The 20,758-nt window shown below is 44.0% G+C and overlaps 1 protein-coding gene across 4 annotated transcripts in view; it reads left to right on the plus strand.

Moving 5' to 3' along the window:
- SUSD1 (sushi domain containing 1) overlaps positions 1-19,897 on the plus strand; it is a 133,842-nt gene extending 113,945 nt beyond the window's left edge. For 2 of the 4 annotated variants that reach the window (XM_070459282.1, XM_070459284.1), the window contains 3 exons: positions 1,824-1,863; positions 13,820-13,919; positions 14,273-14,361. In XM_070459282.1, the coding sequence (XP_070315383.1) occupies positions 1,824-1,863; positions 13,820-13,919; position 14,273 (141 nt within the window). In that variant the 3' untranslated portion in view covers positions 14,274-14,361. Of the gene's footprint in view, positions 1-1,823; positions 1,864-13,819; positions 13,920-14,272 lie in introns of those variants that run through there. The other 2 variants (XM_070459285.1, XM_070459283.1) reach the window with 2 other exon arrangements.
- Positions 19,898-20,758: the final 861 nt, after the last annotated feature.

Below are 20,758 nucleotides of genomic sequence, written 5' to 3' on the forward strand. Positions count from 1 at the left end.
CAAATGTGCCATTATCATGCTTGATATAAAACTAAGACTATGTCCAAGTAGCAAAAAGGTCTGGTGGTGTTTTGTGACAATTATGTAGGGATTAAGAATTGAAAGACTAAAGTCCAGGATATATTGCCTTTAGCTTGTTGAGAGGTACTTATGACTGAGACAAGGCCTCCTTGCTAGAATATCTCCTGGAGATTCTGAGTTGGTATCTCTAGCCATAGACAACACTGGCGGTAGAGTGTGTGTGCAATTTAGAGATTGCTCAGAGCTGCTGCCTCAGGCTGAGACTTTGATCTGGGAGGGTGTATTAGTCAGCTTGGGCTGCCATTTCAAACATGCCAGTACTGCCCTTACTAGAACTTTGTAAATTGGGAAGTATGAGTTTTCCAGTCCCCTCTTTCTGTTTTTCCTTTTATGTATCTGCCCCACTAAGTAACATTACCATGTTCCTAGTTGCCAATACAGAAATCTAGGAATATTTCTCGTCTTTCTTTTTCTTATCTTCTTATGTAGTCTTCTATGAAATTATGTCAATTATGTCACCTTAATGCCATTTAAAACCATCTTTTCTCTCTTTCATTAGCACTGTTTAGCCTTTGACATCTCCCGTCTGAACAGCAATTGTCTAACTCATTGTCTTGCCTCTTCTTCTACCTGTACCCTTGCTCCATACTACTGCCATAGTGAGTTTTATAAAATGTACATCTGATCAAGGCACTATATTTTAATGAGCTCCCTTCTCTATCTGACCCTGTCAATGTCTCTCCTTTAATATACTCAGTTCCCAGTAACAGTCTTGCTGTTTGAGGTCCTTTTTCTTCCCCAGTATCTTGCAATACTTCACTGGTTACTCTTGCATATTATCTTTTATTAAATGCACTTGACGCAAGGCTTCCCAGGTGGCACTGTGGTAAAGAATGTGTCTGCCAATGCCGAAGACACAGGAGGGTTCGATCCCTGGGTTGGGAAGATCCCTTGGAAGAGGAAATGGTAACCCATTCCAGTATTTCTTTCCTGGAGAATTCCATGGACAGAGGAGCCTGGCGGGCTACAGTCTACAGGGCCACAAAGAGTCAGACATGACGGGACAACTGAGCTCAACAACTGTCATCTAGAGAAGTGAAGTATTTGTAATCCCAAGCCTTCTCATAGCCTTGCCCATAAGATGCATCACTGTATCTTGCCGAACCTGGATGTGACCTTGGAATCCTCTTCAACGTCATTCTCCAGGCAGTCAGTGCCAGTTGCTGAAAGCTAGCAAGGGGAATGGAATTCACCTCCGTCCCTGCTCTTTCCCTGGAGTGTGTGCTTCCTGAGATCCATTGGAAAGCTTTAGGGTCATCATTCCTAGGGTCACTTCTGTCTCTGTTGCCCTGCTAGACCCTTTGAATGCTTGGTGATCATGAGGCAAGATTGTAAGATGTCACAGCTGAATGAGACTTTTCTTTTTTGGCCACACTGCACAGCATGCAGGATCTTAGTTCCCTGACCAGGGTCTGAACCAGCAACCCCTGCAGGGGAAGCGTAGAGCCTTAACCACTGATTGTCTTTGCTCTTTAGTTGCTAAGTCATGTCTGACTCTTTGTGACCCCATAGACTGCAGCATGCCAGGCTCCTTTGTCCTCCACTGTCTCCCAGAGTTTGCTCAAATTCATGTCCATTGAGCTGGTAATGCTATCTTAACCACTGAAGCAACAGGTAAGTCCCCGGGATGAGACATTAAACATCATGTTGTCCAAAATAAGAGATAAAAACCTTAAGGGGTGTTATTTAAACTGACGTCACGTGCTGCCCAGTTATATATGTTGCTATACTTGCCTTTACAGGTGAGAAGAAGTACCTGTGCAGTCTGGGCTCATGTAAAAGGTAAAACCATTTTCTGTCCTCATTTCTCCTCTGTTCACTCAGCAGCATCAAGTGTCTGTTAACGAGATTTCTTTTTAAGTTGTCACAGATGATGGAAGCACATCTCCGACTGGCCATAGCTGAAAAAGATGGGGGTGGTGGGAGCGCATGGAGTCAGAACCCAAGTGGCATCACCAGGAACCAGGACGGGGCACTTAACACCATGAGTAGGACTCTCCCTTTCTCTCAGTGTGACCTGGCTTCACTTTCTTCTACTGCGAACTACGTGGTGGGGCGGGATGGGCAGCAGCTGCCCCACGGTAGCCACGTCAGTGGGGACAGACAGTTTTTCAGTTCCAGGAGTGTCTTCTCCTAGGCTGGTGACTATCCATTGGATGAATCACTGTTAAGAGGAGATGGGGTAGTGTGATCAGCCTACCTGGGGTCTGGGGCTTACTGGTATGGCTGGTTGGGGGGCAGATCAGTGTGATGGGCAGTCCCACAAGGGTTGCATTGAGAGGGGGATATGACCCCCACCAGGAAAAGGGGAACAGCAAACCATGTTGGCAGACCAAAGAGTTACAAACAGTCCACTACTTTCAACCATTTGGTTACTTCTCATGCACGCACATGCATTCACACACACACACACACACACACACACTATTTAGAAAAACATCCTCCATTAATAAAGTGGAATTATCCTCCATATAACCAAAAATGGAACCCAAAAGGAAGACAGTCCAAAGGTGGATCTGTACTAAATCCAGGTCCAAGACCAGGGGATGATCCATTCCTCTTGACCTACTTAATCTAGATATGCTTCTCATGATCTGCTTAGCAATCTGTGAGTAAATGACAAATTAAACTGTTCTCAAATCACAATATATAATACGAAAGGGAAAGGCGGATAATTATAATAAATACATTCATTTAGAAAGGAGGGAAAGGGCTTCCCTGGTGGTCTAGTGGTCAGGAGTATGCCTTGCAATACAGGGACACTGGTTTGATACCTGGCCCTGGAGGATTCCACATGCCATGGGGCAACTAAGCCTGTGAGCCACAACTACTGAAGCCCGTGCTTGCAACGAGAAGCCTGTACACTGCCGCTAGAGAGTCGCCCCCACTTGCTGCAACTAGAGAAAACCCTCGTGACGCAACGAAGACCCAGCAGAGCCAAAATATAACTAACTAACTAAATAAAATCTTTTAAAAATGGGAAGAAAAGATAAAGAGCCGTGCTGTGCAAGACTTCCCTGGTGGTTCAGTGGTTAAGAATCTGACTTCTGGTGCAGGGGACACAGGTTTGATCTCTGGTTGGGAAACTAAGATCCCACATGCTGCAGGGCAACTATGCCCGTGGTCTGCAACTACTGAGCATGCCACACTCTAGAGCTCATGCATTGCGACTAGAGAAGCCAAAATGCAACGACGAAAGAAGCTTGCACACTGCAACTAAGACCCAGCACAGCACCCCACCCCCCCCCACCCCCCCACCCCCACCCCCGCGTTCTCCAGCAAAAGAACCATGCAGTTGCCAGGGGACCAATACCAATGACCCTATCCTGCTGGACAGGAAAAGCAAGCCTCTCCTGGGCTGGCAGCAGAATGGGTCACCTGCTCAGTCAGTGTGGCTGCTTTGGGTTCTGCCTGATTGATGGGGGAGCACCTTGTCCCTCTGCTTAGAGCTCTCCGTAGAGATGCAGCAGGGAGGAGTCCGCTGAGGACCCTACAGCTCAAACCTTCTGCTTCTGGGTGGGGAGCAGTGATCCGGGTGGAGGAGTTGCCTTAGGGATTGAGCTACCACAGGTCTTGTGTGCCAGGCTGGGATTTCCCTGGCAGGATATTTCTGTAAACCAGAGGGCAGCCAGCCACTGGATTTGACTCATAGGAATTCCATTAATTTGTAGCTAATACCAGAAATCTTGTTAAGTTTATGACCTTTTTGAGTCTGGACCTTTTCCTTGTGGTTCATGCATCCTAGCAACTGCCTGAGGAATTCTGCTCGTAGCCTGGAGTATCAGTTTAACTCCTGACATCCTGTCCCTCACCTCAGAGCAGCATAAAACAATAGGCTGGGCTGGTTAGGAAAAGCCCGCATCACCCTGCTTCCAGGAGGGTTCCACTAGATGGTGCCTTTCAACTGGGGGATGTGTTACCCTGTCGGTGGAGGGTACCTAGCAGGAAATGATTGGGAGGGACCTGGAGCACTAAGCTTCCTTCATTTGTCTGAAAGTGGAAGTTGCTCAGTTCTGTCCGACTCTTCGCAACCCCATGGACTACATAGTCCATGGAATTCTCTAGTCCAGAATACAGGAGTGGGTAGCCTTTCCCTTCTCCAGGGGATCTTCCCAACCCAGGGATCAAACCCAGTTCTCCCACATTGCAGGTGGATTCTTCACCGACTGAGCTATCAGAGAAGCCCCCCTTCATTTGTCTGCTTATCCCCTAAACTCACTTCCTATCTTTTTATCTTTCATCACACCAGCTTCAACAGGGGTAGCGCTCATGGCTTTTCATCCGGGTATTGAGCATTACCTGACCGTCCGCCATCTTGGATTGCATATTGCCAGGGAGTGAGGGCCCGCCTCTCTTTCTTCAGTTTTCTTGTGAAAATAATTTACATATAATGTGTGAATTTAAGGTGTTTAGTGTGATTCGATTCATGTATATACTGCAAAATGATTACCGCCATGAGGTTAGTTACTGTCTCCATCACCTCGCATAATTACTGTATAATATGTAATTTTTATATATATATAAAATCTGTGTATGTATGAATGTTTAAGATCTAGTCTTCTAGCAGCTTCCGAGTGTATAGTACAGTACTGTTAACTATAGTCACCACGCTATACACTAGATCCCCAGAACTTCCCTATCTTACATCTGAAAGTTTATACCCTTTGACCAATATTTCATTTCCCCCGCCCCCCAGCCCCTGACAACCACCATGCTACCCTGCTTCTGTGATTTCAGCTTTCTAAGATTCCATGTGTAATTGAGATCATACCACTTCTGTCTTTCTCTGATTTAACTTCACTTAGCATCGCAAGTGAGGACCTCTCTTAACAAAGATGTGCGCCAGTACGTTTCTGTTTTCTGGTTAGCTAAGCCCCATTTCTTGGAATTGAATGATGGCCACAAGAAATAATCACACATTCCAACATTTGGAAATTTTTCTACCAATCCATTCCCAAAAGCTTGACGGGTGGAAAGGAGTTCCTACAAGGAAAAGAGTTGCTTCTATCAGAAAAATGGAGGCATACAAGCATTGTGGATAGGCCCTTCAGAAACAATAGCTTCCAGAATCGACTGCTTTCCACAGCTGTTTGGTGTGAGTAACAAACTCAAACTACTTAGAAGAAATGGCCAAAGAGCTGGCTACGGTCATTCTACCAAGATTAACAGGAAAGATTTTGCTTTGGAAATATCTAAGTGGTTTTTGGCAGTACCCTTTCCCCCTCATATTGAAAGAGAGTTTGAACCTTTAAATACAAGCTACTAGAAAGCTCTGAGATAATAGAAAACCCACTGTGGTGTTGAAATTCTGAAGGGAACGCTAGCACAGATACATCTATGTAGAGTGTTTACTTGGGTGGTACACTCACCTGGCCGTCTCCTTTTGCAGAGAAGTTTTGGAGACTGCCTTTTCAGAAAGTAATCTGGAGAGAACTAGGATCCAAACTAGTCCTGAGCTTGTTTCGGTTCACTCGTGCCAAGCAACACCCCATTCTTGCTTTTGCCCACTGATGAATTATGCTATTTTACCTTTCACACATTCCCCTAAGAGGGCTTTGTGATGACGACCAGGGAGCCAGCAGTGGGTTTGATGGGAAATGCTGAGGCCTGAGCTCCCTTGCCCAAGTCCTGCTCGTAATCAGTCGAGTGTCTTGTAAATTGTGTTTAACTTGGCTGGTTCTACATTGCCTTCCTCCAAGATCTCTGCGATCCTTTCCAGCCACAAAGGACTTGAGCCTGTGTTTTCCTGAGTCATAGCACAAGATCATCTGATACGTGAGATGATGAGAAAGTGTACGTTCTCATCAGGGAACATTCTTTAGTCACAGGCATGAAACCTCTGAGTCATTTATGACTCCCTCTCTTTCTCTTTTGCACTTGGGCAGGCCTCTCTGTCATTTCTGTGTTCACTCCCTGAGCAGAGGCCTTTGGACAACTGGCCAAGCCTATTTCTTATCTCCCATCAGAGTGTTCAGGGGTCCCCTCTTCCCTCCAGCCTATCCTCCCACCTGACATGTTACTAAGGTGCAGTACTGATTTTCTGATTTCCTCTGATGGTCCCTCCAGAGTTCCCCACGACTTCTTTTTTTTAATTATTTTGGGGGGAATTTATTCCCGTATCTTTTGGCTGCATTGCGCCTTTGGTGCTGCACACAGCCTTTCTCTAGTTGCAGTGAGTAGGGGCTACGCTTTCTTACGGTGCACAGGCTTCTCATCGCGGTGATTTGTCTTGTGGAGTGTCAGCTTGGTAGCTGTGGTGCACACGTTTAGCTACTCCGCGGCAGGGGGGATCTTCCTGGACCAGGGATCGAACCCGAGTCTCCTGCAGTGGCAGGCAGATTCTTAGCCGCTGGCCCGCCAGGGAAGTCCTGCCGGTACTTCTTAGTCTGGTTTCCAAGGCCTCAGTTGGACACCAGTGTACACTTCTGATTGCATCTCCACTCTTCTCCGTTTAAACCAACATGCCCTCACTTCTCTGCCTGTGTCCCTTCTTTCCTCTCCTTAATGTCTTTGCTCATGTGATTCTGTGCTTGCGTTCACCTGGATCACCCTTCCTGCAATTTCTGTTACAATCCCTCCTGGTCTTCAAGATTCAAATCAAATGCCATTTTCTCCTTGACACTTTAGAGATTTCCTCAACAGGACAGGATCTCTCTCCCTCCCTCTCTTCAGCCATTCTATTGTACTTCCAAGTCACTGGAGCACTTGTCTTTTTTTACGCTTGAGGGACAGCATTTGAAGAGCTAGAGCAGTGCCTGGTAAGCAGTAGGTACTTACCCAAATTTATTGGATTGGGTTGAATGATTACTGGGGAACTAGTAGTATAGTCTGATGAAAAATGAAGCATAGTAGGTGCAATACTATCAAAGAAGCCAGAGAAGATTGGCATCCAGATATAAGCCTAGTGGGTATGTATATGTATGAATATGCTATGCATGTGTATATATGCATACATACACACACACTCATTTTGAACCTTCATAATTGTAGTAGGTAGTATTCTCTTAATAATACATCCTCACAAATTCCTGGGGTACACCCGCCTGCTCTTACTTATTCGTAGACTATTCTAGTTGTTTCTGTGAAAATATTTAAAGATGTAACTGAAGTCCCAAATAGGGAGATTATCCAGGTGGACCTGATCTTATCATGTGAGCCCTTTAAATCTGTGTCTAGAAGTCAGAGACCGGGGAATTTGAAGGTTCCAAGGAAGAGATTCGTTTGATATAATGATTTCTCCTACTGGCTTTGAAGATGGGGAGGACCACATGGCAAGGATGCTGGCAGCCTATAGGAGCTGAGCGGCCCTTGGCTGACAGCCAGTAATAATATGGGAACCTCAGTCTTACAACTGCAGGGAATTGAATTTAGCCTACAAGCTGCATGAGCTTGGAAGCAGATTCTTCTCCAGAGACTTCAGAGGGAAGTGTAGACCTCCTGACATCCTTATTTCAGCCCTGTAAGACCCTGAGCTGAGAACCCAGTCAGTGTGCCTGAACTTCTGACCCACGGACTGCGAGCTGATAAATGGGTGCTACTGCTAAGTCTATGGTAATTTGTTAAGCTGCAAGAGAGGATGGATTCAATAATTTACTGATTCATCAGGCTTTATTTATCCTTAAATTAGTTTTCTACTTTGATCTCCTTTGCCATCTTCTACTTCTCAGGAGTGACTTCCCAGATAGCACTAGTGGTAAAGAACCTGCCTGTCAATGCAGGAGACAGGACATGTGGTTCAATCCCTGGGTCAGGAAGGTCCCCTGGAGGAAGGCATGGCAGTCCACTCCTATTTTCTTGCCTGGAGAATCCCACGGGCTGAGGAGTCTGGTGGGCTACAGTCCATAGTGTCGCAGAGTCGGACACAACTGAAGTGACTTAGCATGCACGCATGCACTCCTCAGGGGATTCAAGCAAGGGAACCCTAGAATAGCAGAGAGAAATTTAACATGCTAAATAGAAGTCACAGTGCTATTATTTGTACCTTTTAGAGAACAGAATTGTTGCTTTCAGAAAATGACCCTGCTGGTGTAAATTCATGAAAAAGTCCATAACCATAGGAAGTCCTCAAGCTGTCACAAAATCTAAGAGTAGGAATGGGGCCTTTTAAACGGATTCTTCAGTACCTGTGATATTTCCATTAGTGAAGAGGTTAAAGATAAGGCCAGGGAACCTGTCATTCCTCCTGAGCCCCATACCTCTTCCAGGAGCCACCCTACAGAGACTGGCTTAAGCCTAATGGATTAACTGGTTAAAGAACGAGTCACTGAGAATCTAGGATATACACACGTTTCACTCACTTGGGTTTCTAAAAGAATATTCTACAAGTGATTGAGACAAAAAATGGCATGAGATCATGGAAGGGAGGGTTAACCAGATGACAAAGCTTTGAAAAATGTAATACCCATTGGCCAGTTGTAAATTTACTCGGTGAGAAATTAATGTGGCAAGTCCCTAAAGAAGCATGTGGCTATACCATGATTGGATTGACTCATGTTCACAGAGCACATATACAGTGTAGAAAAAAAGGCATATAACCAGGAGCTGGTAGAACTACCAGCAAGAATCGTGCCAATATTAGCAATAGCTAACATTTGCCAATTGCTTATGGTATGCCGGGCACAATTCTAACCTGTCTGAACTCATGTATTTCTCACAATAATCTCATAAAGTGGGTACTGTGGCTATGAGTCCCATATTATTGGCGCATCCCTCAGTGGGGAAACTGAAGCCCAGAATGGCTGAATAACTTGCCCAAGGTCACACAGTTGGGAAGTGGTAGTGTCCAACACAGACTTGGTCAACCTGACTCCAGTACTCAAGCTTTGAAATCCCTTTATATATTTGGGGCTGTTTCTGGGCTTTCTACTTAAAAAAATTTTTTTTTAATTAATTTATTTTTGACTGCACCGTGTCTTTTTTGTGGTACTTGGGCTTGTCATTGTGGTGGCTTCTCTTGTTGCAGAGCACGGGCTCTAGAGCTCAGGTTCAATAGGACCTTGTTGTTTATCCATTCTGAATGTATGGATTGCATCTACCAACAGGCTTAGTTGCCCCGAGGCATGTGGAACCTTCCCAGACCAAGGATCAAACCTGTGACCTCTGCATCGGCAGGTGGATTCCTAACCTCTGAACCAGCACGAAGGACCCTGGGCTTTCTATTTTGTTGTGCTGTATCCTTTCCTGTACTGATACTGCACTGTTTTCATATCTAGTCATTCAAGTCACTCCTGATTTTTTCTTTATTAATTTCTAATTTAATCAGAGAGCCTCCTCCCATTTCATGATATGGCTTCTTAAAAATGTGAAGGCCTTTTCCTTCTGAATACCGAAAGCAGCCAAACAGTATGCATCATGCTTCTCTCGAAAGTCTCTTGACAACACTTTCTGAGGGAATCGTTTGCCTGGCTCTTTAGCAAAAGGTGTGTTCTCCTCGGCTTTTGCTGTAGCGGCTCCTCTGTAGAGTCTCCGGTAGACTCCACTGCTCTCAGGCCTGGTTGTAGAGCTCTGAGCCATGTCTGTAGATTCCTGCAGTGACGGAAAGGTTTTAAAGGTGTGTTGTCCAGAGTGATCGCCACTCACCACGTGTGACTACTGGGCACTTGAAATGTGCACTTAAAAGAGTGTGACTGAGAAACTGGATTTTTGTTTCAAATTTTTAAAATTGAAGTGTAGTTGATTTTCAATGTGGTGCCAATCTGGTGTACAGCAAAGTGACTCGGTTATATGCATATAGACATTCTTCTTTATATTCTTTTCCATTCTGGTTTATCATAGGATATTGAATATAGTTCCCTGTGCTTTTCAATAGGACCTTGTTGTTTATCCATTCTGAATGTACGGATTGCATCTACCAACCCCAAACTCCCAAGTCCATCCCTCTCCCTCCCCCTTGGAAGCCATAGGTCTATTCTCTATATCTCTGAAACTGTTTCTGTTTTGTAGATAAGTTCATTTGTGCCATATTTTAGATTCCACATGTAAGTGATATCATGTGATATTTGTCTTTCTCTTTCTGACTTACTTCATTTAGTATGATAATCTCTAGTTGTATCTGTGTTGCTGCAAATGGCGTTATTTTGTTCTTTTTTGTGGCTGAGTAGTATTTCATTGTATATATGTATCACATCTTTATTTGTTCATTTGTCCATTGACATTTAGGTTGTTTTCATGTTTTAGCTATTGTGAATAGTGCTGCTATGAATACAGGGGTGCAAGTATTTTTTTGAATTATAGTTTTATGTGGGTATATTCCCAGGAGTAGGATTGCTGGATCATGTGGTAATTCTAATTTTAGTTTTCTGAGAAGCTTCCATATCATTTTCCACAGTGGTTATACCAACTTATATTCCCACCAATAGTATAGAAGGGTGCTTTTTCTCTATACCCTCTCCAACATTTGTTATTTGTAGACTTTTTTATTTTACAGTACAGTATATTGGTAGAGTTTCCTCTTTATTTTTTAAATTAAATTTATTTATTTTAAAATAAAACAGATGAATATTTTTCATGATAAAAGGTACAATTCACAAAGAAGATAGACATCATAAACCATTAGACCCCTGACAACAAAGAAACAAAGATACATAAAGCAAAAATCAGAAGAAATATAAGAGAAAAGAAAAAAATATATAATCATAGTGAGACATGTTAACATTGATTTGAGAATATCTTATCAAGTACAGAAAAAATAAGAATAGGAACATCTTGAATGATGTCATTAATATTTTAGATATAATAGATTTCTATTTATATTAATTTATATTAATCTTATATCCTGTGCTTAGTTGCTGTGCGTAGTTTCTCAATCATGTCTGATTCTTTGTGATCCCTTGGACTGTAGCCCACCAGACTCCTCTGTCCACGGGGATTCTCCAGACAAGAATACTGGAGTGGGTTGCCATGCCCTCCTCCAGGAGATCTTCCCAACCCAGGGATCAAACCCAGATCTCCCAATTTGCAGGCAGATTCTTTACTCCTCTTTACCAGAGGAGCCCAAGAATACTGGAGTGGGTAGCCTATCCCTTCTCCAGGGGATCTTCCCAACCCAGGAATTGAACTGGGGTCTCCTGCATTTCAGGTGGATTCTTTACCAGCTGAGCTACCAAGGAAGCCCCAATCTTATATCCTACAAAATTTTAAATATGTTTTGTATCTCATATGCTGTTATTAGATGTCCATGGGACATTTAGAAAAAAAAACTGGCTATTTGTAGATTTTTTAATGATGGCCATTCTGACTGGTATGAGATGGTATCTCATTGTAGAAACTGAATTTCACATCCAATTTAATTTAAATTAATTTAGATTTAGATAGCCACTTTGGGCTAGTGGCTACTGTGTCAGCACAGAATTGATGTTGAAATGGTTAAGTGGCTTGAACTGTTCTCAAATACACCACATTCACTGCCGGGGAATTAAGTCATCTATGTTTTGAGGGTCTCAAACTCAAGGGCTCTTTTTCCTCTTAAGCTTCTCTCCCCTTCCAGTAGCAGATATTTGCTTTTGCTGTTTTCAGCTCTTCCGAGGCAGTGCTGGGTTACCTAGGGGGTGGACTAAGCATATGCCTGGGGCATCAGTAAAAGGAAGATACAGAAAAATGAAGTACGGTTGGCCCTCTGTATCTGTAGTCTCCACATTCATGGATTCAATGAACTGTGGATTAAAAATATTCAGAAAAAATAATTCCAGAAAGTTTCAGAAAGCAAAAATTGAATGTTGTACACTGGCAACTGTTTACCTAGCATTTATTTTTTATTTACAGCTATTTACATAGCATTTATATTGTATTAGGTATTATAGTTAGTTGCTCAGTTGTGTCCAGCTCTTTGTGATTCCATGGACTGTAGCCCGCCAAAAGTCCTCTGTCCATGGAATTTTCCAGGCAAGAATACTGAAGTGGGTAGCCATTCCCTTCTTCAGGGGATCTTCCCGACCAGGGATCAAACCTAGGTCTCCTGCGTGGCGGGCAGATTCTTTACCATCTGAACTACCAAGAAAGTCCATAATCTAAAGATGAATTAAAATGTACAGTAGGTTATAAGCAAATGCTGTACCATTTGATATAAGGGACTTGAGCATCTGAAGATTTTGTTATCTGAGGGAGTGGGGCCAGAAGATCCCCCATGGATAGCAAGAGATGACTGTAAGTTGATATTCCAACAGTGACAGCTGTAACAAATCTGGAAAATTTTGGAAGTGGATGCACATCCTTACACTTATTCCATGGCTTGGTGGCATTCTTTTTTTAATTTTATGTATGCAGTGTCAGCCCCCCGAGATCTTAAAGTCTGGGGGCTCCATTGTATAGATTTTTGTTCTTCCAAGAGGAATTTGAACTACCACAGCCCGAGCATCATCAGCCTGTGCAGGAAAGATCTGGTCTGTCCCCCCTGACCCTGGGAGAGAACATGGCCCACTCTGCTGCAGACAAAGCTGCAGTCAGATCTGCACTGGAAGAGCATGGTGCTGTGGTCAGAAGCCGAGACCCCAGTGTCAGGCAGCTTGGGTTTGAATCTCGGCTCTGTCATTTAGTAGCTGGGTGACCTTGGGGGAGTTTCTTAACCATTCCATGTCTAGGTTCTTCTTCTATAAAATGGGAATAATAATAGTGCCCAGTGTGGTAATACTTGGTGCTATTATTATGGTACCCAGTGGGTGGTTAGGAGAGGTTTTTTTGATCAGTGTCTGGCACATAATAAGTGGTAAGTAAGTGTTTGCAAATTAAAATGAGGCCTTTAGTTTGGAACATGATCCTTTGATTTAGTCATTTGGCCTAAATGTGCGACTCAAATGTGGGTGTTTTCCCGTTAACAACCAGGGATCTCCCTGGAGTTGGCATGCAATGCACCCCCAAATAGAACATACGCTGCTGTTGCTAAGTTGCGTCAGTCGTGTCCAACTCTATGCGACCCCATAGACAGCAGCCCACCAGGCTCCGCCATCCCTGGGATTCTCCAGGCAAGAACACTGAAGTGGGTTGCCATTTCCTTCTCCAGTGCATGAAAGTGAAAAGTGAAAGTGAAGTCGCTCAGTTGCAGCCGATTCTTAGCGACCCCATGGACTGCAGCCCACCAGGCTTCTCCATCCATGGGATTTTCCAGGCAAGAGTACTGGAGTGGGTCGCCAGTGTCTTCTCCGATAGAACATATGAATGCCTTTCAAAGAGCTTTTACATCAGTTTTCTTATTTTATCCTCATGGCAGTCTGCTGACCAGAGCAGGGAGGTATCCCCCTTACTGATGTGTGGGGAAAGTGACAGATGACTCTACTCAACAGAGACGGTTTTTTTGCTGTATTTGACCACTGAGCTAAACTATCATTTTTGGAGCAAAACTCCAAATGATGTCAGAATGACCTCCTCAAGGCAAAGGAAATCTGCCTGTAAAAATTGATCAAGTGTAATTGACTTGAAGGAGGATGGAGACACACAACACAGGATGAAGTATGTGTTTGTGTGCCCCCCAAAGACCAGCTTTTAATCTCTTGAAGTTACATTCAAGTTAGAACATGATCTCGTTTTTCTGCTCCTTTTTCAAAAGTGCCATGGGACAGTGTTTCCCTGATGCCCTGTTCCCAGGGCCAGCTCAGGGGGCCCGGAGGCACTCTGAGCCTTCTTGGGATGGTTTGTTAAACGGGGTCAAGCTCTGGCTAATACGGAGCGAGCACAGGTGGGTGTGCAGCTCCTGGGGGGTCCATGATTCCGGTCGCTGTGGGCTCAGTGTGTGGTTTTTGTCTCACAGGTTCATCACTCCCACTCTTGCTGCCGCAGATGGTGGGCGTTGGGCTGGGCTCCATGGCTGTCGTGATTGTCCTCGCATTCCTGTCCTTCTCAGCAGTGTGGTATGTGCGACCGTCATTTTTGAGAAATGAGTGGAATGGAAGGAGGAGGGGGTTAGAACCTTGAGGAACAGCTGGGATCGAGGAGGGTCAAAGGGGGCGTGGGGGGAAGCGGTCCTGCGCTCAACAGATACCCAGCAGGTGAAAGGCATGGCATGGGCAACTCTGCACCTTGGGTCGGGGGCAGGGGTGGGCAGGGAGTGCCCTCCAGTCCCAGGGAAAGAGCAAGGCCAGGGACGGCTCCTCGGCCGCCCACACTGGTGGCACATCTCCTGGCCTGCGTCCTCTGCACGTGGGGATCGCCGTGGGAAAGCTAGCGTGTGTCAGTGAACTCTCTTTCCCCCCTCTGTGTCTAGATCACTGGTGGGCGCTGTGTGAAGAGGACGCACTGCTGCTGGAGCAGGTGGTGTGACAGCTTCTCAGGGGTCTGTGCAGAGGCCCCCTGTGTGTGTGGACCTGCAGTCCCATTCCTAGATTCGAGACGGTCACTATCTCTTTGGCATTCCTCCAAAGGAGGACACTCATGAATTGCTGCTGTCTTCCCTGTATCTCTGAACCTGAGAACCTTGATGTGATATTGACCACAGGCCGCAGGTCATGTGGGCTGGGCTGTGTTCTCCTCCAAGCGATGCCTGAGAGTCTCTGCCTCTTCGTTCAGAGCATCTCTGTTGTGAATTCAGAATCTGCTCTTTTACGATAAGTAATGACATACACAGGGTTCCCTTGTAGCTCAATTGGTAAAGAATCTGTCTGCAATGCAGAATACCCAAGTTTGATTCCTAGGTTGGGAAGATCCCCTGGAGAAGGAAATGGCAACCTACTCCAGTATTCTTGCCTGGAGAATTCCATGGTCAGAGAGGCCTGGCAGGCTAGTCCATGGGGTTGCAAGAGTCGGACATGACTCAGCGACTCCACCACCACCAATGAGATACATTTAGATGTGGGCTAGAATTTGACTGTAGGAGGGAAGTCACTGCAAATGATGGATATCACTGACTGAGGCAAACGTGTCAGACACTTTAGAAGCACCCCTTTTCCTGCAGTTAGTTACACACTAATTGGAAAGCATGCTAGCCTGGGACTTCCCTGGTGGTCCAGTGGTTAAGACTCTATGCTTCCACTACAAGAGGCATGGGTTCATTCTTGGTGGGGGAACTAAGATGATGTGTGGTGTGGCCAAAATGAATAAATAAAGTGTTTTAAAATACTGAAAAAAAGGAAGAAAGAAAGAGAAAGTATACGATCTTGGCCACTCCGTAAGTTCCTTGCAGTGTCTACTAGGCAGCCATTACTTTGATACAGTTCCCTTTATCTTATATGTATTCAAAAGCCAAGAGTCTTCTTCCAGTAAAATATATTCTGTTAGCTTAGTTTTCTTCCACATGAACGTTTATAGCAGCCTTGATTAATTTTTTTTAATCACTGCTTCCTAAAAATGTGCTTTAGATTGAGGGTTTGTGTGTTAACAATGGGTTGCAATAATATGAAGCTCATGGCCAGAGCCTGTGTGTTTACAGGGGAGGGGAACAATGTGGTTGACATGATCTTGCATTTTATCTGCAACATCAGTGACTACGAGTGTTACTTTATCACTAACATGACGCATTAGGTGTTAAGCAATCTTGGGCCCGCTGTCAATATGCTGAATTGACAGATGGAGTGGATTCAATTTGACTCTTGAAGCCCGAATCAGTGTTCCTGAACTTTCCTCCCTAAACTACAGGGTAACTCCAAGGCTCAGCAAGGCAGGAAGGGAGAAGGACAGAGCCTGGTGGGTTCTCTAAGGGACAGTGGTATCCTCTTCCGCCTTCTCCATTTCTCTCCAGGCCTGGAGAGTAGAGAGCTTGGGAGGAGGTGGAGGGCAGCTTATTGCCCAACTCGGGGTGCAACATAGATGAACATGGTCCTGGAATTGGGCAACATCAGGGTCCTAAAGAAAAGGGACAGCCTTTCCGACGTGGTGGGCTGGCATATGCTCCACTGGCTCCCTGGGCATCAGTGAGGGACACACCTGAGCAGCCTGGGCTTGTGGGCTGATGAGGAGACAAGGGCAGAAACAGAACAGGTGAAAGCTCTTTATGAAGCTGCTCCCAGCCCAAGGTATACCTTCTCAACTGCGGAGAGTCAGAGAGAGTGACGTGGTACCGAGATGCTTGGGTTTTCAGGGTCAGCTGTTGGCCCTGCCCCCGACCAGTACTGGGCAGTAAGTATTAGGAATAGTTGTCCTTTGTCCTGAGGTACCAGCTCAGACTGCAACTTAGGATCAACATGTAGAACCATGCCTGCCCTCATCTCAGGCGAACTATGGAGCAGAACTCTCAACAGAATAATACAAACAGCTTCCTACTTTTAATTTTTATGTGCAGCAATTCACATTTAGACTGTTTTCACAGCTCTTGGTTTAATTTTGGGAATCATTACAAATTTTTGCAGTTAGTATTGGGTAGAGTCTCTGATAAGTAAGGATTTCCCTCAAAAGCCCCCTCTGTTCAAAGAATCTTAGCCTCCTCCCCTCATTATTATCTGTTGCCAGTTCTGTGAACAACCATATGTTTCTGTAGTTCCCCCTAATTTCCAGTTCTCAAATTAACTGCCAGAGAAGCTACAGTTGTCCATATGGGAACTTAGCATAACTGTCATTGAAAGGAAGAAATCCCATTTGCTTGGTGTCAAAAGTGTCTGCCTAAAACAACTAACGAAATATGAAGTAAAATGTACTTCTGGGTACGTGCAGAAATGTAAAAGCAGTTCATGAAAGAGTACTGAAATAACAAAAACATAGACTTTGCCCCTTCTTCTGAATGTTCCAGATTATAACACAGAGCTGCTTGGTGTTAAATACTTAACAGGAGCAGGTGCTGAATACTTGCAAAAAAGATGCACCATTTTCCTGCAGTTCTTTCCGGATCATTTTCTCATACACATGAAGGCAGCTTTAAGTTCTCTGAATTTACCTGGTTAGCTTTACCACAGCACCATCCTTTTTTTCCCAAGTGGATTCATGGCTAAGGCAGGAGAGCATAGCACCGAGAGCATCTCAGGAGACCAATAGTGAGTCTTCCTATAAGCATTCAGCATCCTTCTGTCAAAAGACTGATTAAATAGCAGTCAGAGTTGAGGGCCACTAAATAAAGCTTCAGCATCAGTCCTTCCAAAGAACACCCAGGACTGATCTCCTTCAGAATGGACTGGTTGGATCTCCTTGCAGTCCAAGGGACTCTCAAGAGTCTTCTCCAACACCATAGTTCAAAAGCATCAATTTTTCAGTGCTCAACTTTCCTCACAGTCCAACTCTCACATCCATACATGACCACTGGAAAAACCACAGCCTTGACCAGATGGACCTTTGTTGGCAAAGTAATGTCTCTGCCTTTTAATTTGCTATCTAGGTTGGTCATAACTTTCTTTCCAAGGAGTGATGCTGAAGCTGAAACTCCAATACTTTGGCCACCTGTTGTGAAGAGTTGACTCATTGGAAAAGACCCTGATGCTGGGAGGGATTGGGGGCAGGAGGAGAAGGGGACGACAGAGGATGAGATGGCTGGATGGCATCACTGACTCGATGGGCATGAGTTTGAGTGAACTCCGGGAGTTGGTGATGGACAGGGAGGCCTGGCGTGCTGCGATTCATGGGGTCACAGAGAGTCAGACATGACTAAGCAACTGAACTGAACTGAACTGAAATAAAGCTTGGTCCTCAAGTAGAGATGGAGAAAGGCTCTTTTCTTAGTTAACTGTCTTGGTGACAGTGTATAGAGGTGAGTGCTAAGATCTAGTCTTGAGTGCCCTTCTAAATTAAAAATAAAAATTGGAGGGTTACTCAGATATTGGACAGTTTGTTTCCTGGTTGACTTTTTTGGTTTGTTTTTGGTGCCTGTAGTTTTTATTTATCTCCACCATAGTTTTTGTTTATACATGTTCTTTTATTCCATCCTCACAGCAGTTTTGTGTGGTGGGAAGCTTAGGGGTTATCATTTCCCCATTTCAAAATAGAGATAGGTTCTCACAGATATGTAACTTCAGTTGTGGGGCCAAATATTCTGCCAGGAAGTCCAGTTCTCATCTGGGATTTGACAGGACCATTTGGTTCTTGGGAGAGTCAGGTTTTTATATTTCCAAACCATATATATATATATATACTGTTACTGCCTTTAGTATTGTAGCACCTGTGCCTTTTTATACTTATCTTTTCACTGTAGATACTGCCCCTAACCACTTCTAGAAGGAGCCATAAAAAACCAAAATAGATGGAGGTTAATTAGGGGAAATATGTAACAGTCCATCCATAACTCCAGACCTATAATTGCAGCTGCGCCCTTTAAGATGGAGACCAGAGCAGAACTGATTATCTTTGACATTCCGCAGTAGCTTGGAAGAAAGTTAATATTTAAATTGATTTTAAAGGATGTAAAAAAGAATTCTCAAGGCTCCCTTCATATTGCTAATCTCATATTTTGATTTCCTAAACCTTTAATTTTTCCATTTGATTCATCAAAGAGAAAGCCAGTGGTAGTAGAAGTCAATCAAATGGTATTTTTAAGGACTGTTTGCCTCCTACAGTCTTTGTTGGTTAAACTCAAGTGCTCAGTTTTGGAGAGGAAAGAGGGTGTGCCTTTTTGTGTGTCTGTGGGTGAGTGATTCAGTGAGGCAAATCAATTTGAAGAAGAGTGCATGCCCATTGTCTCAGAGGGAGAATGAAGGAGTCATTTTGGTGATACATGTGTGTGTGTGGATATGGATATGTTTCCGTATCCATACTTTTTGGGTACAACAAGGGGTTACCACAATGGCATCAAGCGAGACATATGGTTTCTAACATGCTTCTTTTCCATCAACATATCCTGGACACATTTTTTTCAGGTCAATAGTAACAGCATTAAAAGCTGGTACCATAATTTATTTAACCAGTGCTCTGTGTGTGTTGTGCATTTAGAGTGTTTTCAGATGTTTACTATCTTTATATGCCTCTATATAGTTGTATACAATTATCATTCAGGCTAAATTCCTAGACATGAAGTTGCTGGAATGAAAACTATATACATTTAAGATTTACTACGTATTATCAGAGGAATCTCAAAGAAAGTTTATGCCAGTTTATGCTCTCACCGGCGGGAAGCCTCAACACACGTGGCATCATTGATATCCTTGATCTTGATTAATCTGGTAGGTGGAAAATGACCCTCCAATGTTTTGTTTGTGTTTCTCTGACTATTTTGCATGTTGATGGTACTTTGTCATTCTGCTGGGGTGCCTTTTTTCCCCTCAGTAGTTGGCTTGAATCTTATGTTGATTTGAAGAAGCTCTATATTATGGTAATTTTCACTCTTAGCTGTCACCTATGTTGTAAACACATTCTGTACTTTATCCTTTCTCTTTTGACCTTGTTTATGTCATACATTGCCACAGAAAAACTTTAAATCTGTGTAGTCAAGTGTATCAGTCTTTTTTCTTATGCCTTCGGAACCATGCTTAGAAGGATCTTCCAATCTCAAGATAATAACTGTAATTCAGCAGTTTAAAAAAAAATTTGCATCTTTAAATGTTCTGAAATGAATGAGGTTGAGAGGGGGTCTTTTTTAATTTTTATTGTTGCTGAATGGTTTAGCAGTTGTTCTGTGCATATTCCTTGACTGCTATTTTTTCCTCTGGCTATTTGACTCGTATACTGAATCAAATACTAGAGTCTATTTCCGAACTTTCTTTTTTGTTGTACTAATTTATTTCTATGCCAATACCACCTGCTTTGAGTTTAAAATATCAAGTAATAGCAATTTTTTTAATATCAAGTAAAAATCAGTTACCACCCTTTTTATGTTAATTCTCAGAGTATCCTCAGGTTTTATTATATATTTATTCATGTATACATATTTATTATATGTAAACTAAAGAATTATTTGGTCAAATTCCACCCCCCGCCCCCAAATCTTCCTATTTTTCTTGGGGATGTATTAAATAAAGAGTACTTCTATCCCAGAACATGATATATGTCTCCATTTGGTGTTTGTGTGTGTTCCTGTCTAGCATATTCTAATTTTTGACTTGGGCTTCCTGGGTGGTTCACTGGTAAAGAATCCACCCACCAATGCAGGAGATGTGGGTTCGATCCCTGGGTCTAGAAGATCTGTTGGAGAAAGAAATGGCAACCCACTCATATTCTGCCTGGGAAATCCCATGGACAGAGGAGCCTGACAGGCTACAGCCCTTGGGGTCACAAAGAGTTGGACACGGCTGAGGAATTGAGCACAGCGCAGCACAGTTTTCAACTTACAAGCTAGCTAATGCTTATTTTTGGTTGTGTGTATCCAGATATTTTATATCTTGTTATCCTGAACTCTTGAGTCACTACATCTGATCCTGCTCTTGAAAGTGCAGCATCCCACAGCCTCTTATTGCTGGCATTGTTGGAATTCTCTTTGCCTGGAGTTCTGCCGTTTGGGGAAGAAGTCACATTAAGATGGCACCCCAGCCCGGGTATCTACTTGACCCACAAAAACTCACAGACCCCTGTCAGGCCAAATGAGGGATTGCCGCACCATCACAGATCACTCCAAACACAGACTTTAGTATTTTACCTACTCAGCCCTTTGGCCTGTCTTAGTGGAAGCATAGATTCTACTGCATTCCAGTGTAGTTTCCACTTTTCTGCCCCGCTCCTGACCTGACAGGCTCAGCTTCTTGACCCTTGGGTTTCTTATCCGTGGAATCAGATACCAGGCACTGTGTCCTCTGACACGAAGTCTCTGAGTGGAGGTCCCCGTGAAGCTCCTCTTTCCCGACTCACCCTGAGGAAAGTCCTCCTGCCGTCATGGCGGGAGACAGACAATGCACAGCAGGCCAAGAGC

Source organism: Odocoileus virginianus, chromosome 31, assembly GCF_023699985.2.
Source record: "Odocoileus virginianus isolate 20LAN1187 ecotype Illinois chromosome 31, Ovbor_1.2, whole genome shotgun sequence".
In the NCBI taxonomy this organism is placed as follows: Eukaryota; Metazoa; Chordata; class Mammalia; order Artiodactyla; family Cervidae; genus Odocoileus; species Odocoileus virginianus.